The sequence below is a fragment of the Penaeus vannamei genome, chromosome 9 (assembly GCF_042767895.1).
Source record: "Penaeus vannamei isolate JL-2024 chromosome 9, ASM4276789v1, whole genome shotgun sequence".
In the NCBI taxonomy this organism is placed as follows: Eukaryota; Metazoa; Arthropoda; class Malacostraca; order Decapoda; family Penaeidae; genus Penaeus; species Penaeus vannamei.
Genome location: NC_091557.1, coordinates 37,890,865 through 37,895,864, shown reverse-complemented (window position 1 = coordinate 37,895,864; position 5,000 = coordinate 37,890,865). Strand labels below are relative to the sequence as shown.

Sequence of the window (5,000 nt, the reverse complement as noted above, 5' to 3'; positions counted from 1 at the left end):
AGTCTTGTGTACGGTTTATATTCCAGATTTATTTTATGTTTTATATTCAATCGATTATGTCGGTTCTCTTTCATTCATTCACCTTTTACTTTAATGAAAACCGTAATATTTCACGTAAGAATTTGTTTCCTTTCTGTATTTTCACTTGATGATAATTAAGATTGTTGTATTCTCAACGACCCAACAACCGTTTATCCCAAAGACTATCTATATCGTTATGTCACCCTTTTTTTTCTTCTTATCTGGTTCAAAACAACTTTTTTTTTACCAGACAAGGAAGTACACATTATATTCCCTAAAAACATAACATTTCTAAAGCGTCATCGCACTAAAGTATATAATATTTCCGTCCCTTTTTCACCTAGATTCGTGTGATGGGCGGCATGGCACCCGTCGCCTACATGCACAATAAACGGGCGCCCATTTCAGCTTTTGCGCCCTTCGTAAATATTATAGATGTGAGTATGGGTGTTCTTAGCATTCAGTAGGTTGGTGTCTACATACAGGATTCTACCAAACTGTTAAACAAAAAATATGAATAGTATATCTAGAAGTAGATGGATAGATAGATAGATAGGTAGATAGACAGATACATATACATATACATATACATATACATACACATATACATACATATGTATATATATATATATATATATATATATATATATATATATATATATATGTATATATATATATATATATAAAGATGTATAGATAGATAAATAGATTGATGGATGGTTATGTAGGTAGATAGGGAGATAGATAACTAGACAGATAAACAGATAGATAGATATCCAAACATATAAATAGACATATCGATACCCCTAAACAAGAAAACAAGAACAGAAAACAGAATCTGAAATAACACAAAAACAAAACAAAAACATTAAATATTGAAACAAAACAAAAACATCAAACATTAAAACCAAACAAAACAAAAACATTAAAACCAAACGAAACAAAAACATTAAAACCAAACATAAAACAAAAACAAACCAAACATAAAACAAAAACAAACCAAACATAAAACAAAAACAAACCAAACATAAAACAAAAACAAACCAAACATAAAACAAAAACAAACCAAACATAAAACAAAAACAAACCAAACATAAAACAAAAACAAACCAAACAAAAACATTAAAACCAAACAAAAAACAAAAACATCAAAACCAAACAAACCAAAAACATTAAAACCAAACAAACCAAAAACATTAAAACCAAACAAAAAACAAAAACATGAAAACCAAACAAACCAAAAACATCAAAACCAAACCAAACAAAAACATTAAAACCAAACAAAAAACAAAAACATCAAAACCAAACAAACCAAAAACATTAAAACCAAACAAACCAAAAACATTAAAACCAAACAAAAACATCAAACATCAAGACCAAACAAACCAAAAACATCAAAACCAAACAAAACAAAAACATTAAAACCAAACAAAAACCAAAAACACCAAACATCAAAACCAAACAAAAAACAAAACCACCAAACATCAAAACCAAACAAAAAACAAAAACACCAAATAAAAACACCAAACATCAAAACAAAAAACAAAACCACCAAACATCAAAACCAAACAAAAAACAAAAACACCAAATAAAAACACCAAACATCAAAACAAAAACCAAAACCACCAAACATCAAAACCAAACCCCCCAACCCTTGCCAATGACGCCACGACTCCCCCCCAACAGAAATTCCTCGAGGACAAAGGCTTCAACGAAATCGCGAGATCGAGCACAGGGTTCTCCACCTTGGCCTCCGCTGCGTGCTCTCCCACTTCAATCGTCAGGTTTATTTGCAATTTAATCCACTTCCTTATCGACGGTCCAACATCGGATTATGTGGATAAGGTGAGGCGCAATTTTTTTTTTTTTTTTTTTTTTTTGGGGGGGGGGTGAATTTGCATTTTTTTTTTCGCGTAAGAATTTGTTTGTTTGTTTGTTTGTTTGTTTTCATTTTCACTTGATAATGATTAAGATCGTTGTATTCTCAGCGATTTTTTTTCACGTAAGAATTTGTTTCTGTTCTTTTATTTTCACTTGATAATTAAAATTGTTGTATTCTCAGCGATCCAACGATAGATCCTATTATCCTAAGAATATCTGTATCATCATCTTCATTTCACATTATTTTTATTATCCTCATTTCACCTTCACTTCATTGTATCCATTTCACCTTCACTTCATTATCCTCATTTCACCATATCATTATATCCATTTCACCTTCACATCATCATATCCAGTTAACCTTCACTTCATTACATCTAGTTCACCACTTCATTTTCCCCATTTCACTTTCACCTTCACCTTCACATCATCACCCCCATTTTACCTTCACCTTCACCTTCACTCCATTAGCCCCATTTCACTTTCACTTTCACCTTCACATCATCACCCCCGTTTCACCTTCACCTTCACTCCATTACCCCCATATAACCTCCACATCATTACCCCCATTTCATCTCCACATCATTACCCCCATTTCACCTACACCAATTTAACCTTCACTTCATTACCCCCATTTCACCTACACCAATTTCACCTTCACCTTCATTACCCATTCACCTTCACCCTCATTTCATAACCCCCCTTTCACTTCCACCTTCACCTCCTCGCAGGATTACCTCCCGGTCATCTTCGCTCACACTCCAGCCGGAACTTCTCGTCGGGTCGTGACTCACTTCCTCCAGGTCATCGCCTCAGGTAAGACGCCTTGAGGAGGTCTCGCACTTTCTCAAGACCTGATCTCGGTTTATCCCGAAGATGATGGTGTATGATGATGTACGATGGTGATTTGTATGATGTTTTCTGTTGTATTTCCGATGTTAAGTGATAATTTCGATGTTAAACGATATTTTCGAAGATAAACGATATTTTTGAAAATGTTAAACGATATTTTCGAAAATTTTCAACGATATTTTCGAAAATGTTAAACGATATTTCCGAAGATGTTAAACGATATTTTCGAAAATGTTAAACGATATTTTCGAAGATAAACGATATTTCCGAAGATGTTAAATGGTATTTTCAAAGATGATAAACGATAATTTCGAAGATGTAAAATTGTATTTCCGCAGATGTTAAATGTTGTTTTCAAACATTTTTTTCCAAAGATGTTTTTTATGTAAAACCATATTTACGGAGGTGAGGTTAAAATAAAACTTTATTTCCGATGTTATTAAACGTTATTTCCGATGTTATAAAACGTTATTTAGAATGTTGTTGTTTATTAGATATATATCCGAAGATGAAAAACAATATTTCCTTAGATGTTAAACGACATATCCGACATATCCTTAGACGTAATTCCTTATTATATTAGTTTCCTTATTTTCCTTATTTACTTCCAGAGCGATTCCAAGCATACGACCACGGGACGAAGAGGAATATTGAGAAATATGGGTCAGTGAATCCTCCCGTTTACTCCCTCAAGAGAGTCAGAGTTCCTGTGGGGATCTTTTGGTCAGAGAACGACTGGGTTGCTGATCCAAGGGTAAGATGTGCTTTGTGATATGTGTATGTGTGTTTGGATGTGTGGGTGTGTGGATGTGTGTGTGTGTGGGGGGGGGGGGTTGTGTGTGTGTGTGTGTGTGTGTGTGTGTGTGTGTGTTTGTGTATACGTGTGTGTGTGTGTGGTTGTGTGTGTGGGTGTGTGTGTGGGTGTGGTTGTGGGGTGTGTTTGTGTGTGTTTGTGTGTGGGTGTGGTTGTGTGTTTGTGTGTGTTTGTGTATACGTGTGGGTGGGTGTGGTTGTGTGTGGTTGTGTATAAGTGTGTGTGAGTTAGTGTGTGTGTGTGTGCGTGTGTTTGTGTGTGTGCGTGTGTGTGTGTGTGCGTGTGCGTGTGTGCACTTGGGATTTTTATGTGTATATTGCAATATCGCAACTGTAATTATATGTAAAACGAGTACAAAATATGTATAAAGTCAAAGGATCATTTATTTTTCGGTACTTACCCCTCCCCTCACCCTTACACTTCACCCTACTCCTTACTTAACTCTTCACCCCCACACTTCACCCCCCACATTCCTTCTTACCCCCCCCCCTCCTCACACCCATCCTTTAATACAAATTTCCTCTCGCCCCTTTTCATCACCCTTCAACCCACACCTCACTCACACCCTTTTCCCCTAAATTCCAACCCACCCCACTCCTCACCCCCCACCCTCATCCTCCTCTCCCTCACTTCCACTCCTCTCCCCTACCCCCACTATTCTATTCCATCCCCACTTCTCTCCCCTACCCTCATCCTCCTCTCCCTCACTCCCACTCCTCTCCCCCCCCCCCCCTATCCCCACTCCTCTCTCCCCCACCCCCACTCCTCTCCCACTACCTCACTCCCCCACCCTCGCTCCTCTCCCCCACCCTCATCCTCCCTATACACCCCCACTCCTCTCCCCCACCCCCACTTCCCCCTCCCCCACCCCCACTCCTCCCCGAACTCCTCTCCCCCACCCTCATCCTCCTATACACCCCCACTCCCTCTCCCCCACCCACACTCTCCCACCCCCACCCCCACTCCTCTCCCCCACCCCCACTCCTCTCCCCCACCCCCACTCCTCTCCCCCTCCCCCCACCCCCACTCCTCTTCCCCACCCTCATCCTCCCTATACACCCCCACTCCTCTCCCCCACCCACACTCTCCCACCCCCACTCCTCTCCCCCACCCCCACTCCTCTCCCCCACCCCCACTCCTCTCCCCCTCCCCCACCCCCACACTCCTCTTCCCCACCCTCATCCTCCCTATACACCCCCACTCCTCTCCCCCACCCCCACTTCCCCCTCCCCCCACCCCCACTCCTCTCCCCCACCCCCACTTCCCCCTCCCCCACCCCCACTCCTCTCCCACCCCCACTCCTCCCTCCCCCACCCCCACTCCCCCCTCACCCCCTCTCCCCACTCCTCTCCCCCACCCCCACTCCTCCCACACCCCCACTCCTCTCCCCCTCTCCCCCACTCCCCTCTCCCCCACTCCTCTCTCCCACCCC

The 5,000-nt window shown here is 41.0% G+C and overlaps 1 protein-coding gene across 1 annotated transcript in view; it reads left to right on the top strand.

Annotated features, from left to right (window-relative positions):
- LOC113821107 (lipase 3) overlaps positions 1-5,000 on the top strand; it is a 19,135-nt gene that overhangs the window by 13,708 nt on the left and 427 nt on the right. Inside the window, exons 7-10 of the mRNA XM_027373558.2 lie at positions 366-458; positions 1,708-1,866; positions 2,634-2,718; positions 3,366-3,508. Coding sequence (XP_027229359.2) covers positions 366-458; positions 1,708-1,866; positions 2,634-2,718; positions 3,366-3,508 — 480 coding nt within the window. The remainder of the gene's footprint in view (positions 1-365; positions 459-1,707; positions 1,867-2,633; positions 2,719-3,365; positions 3,509-5,000) is intronic.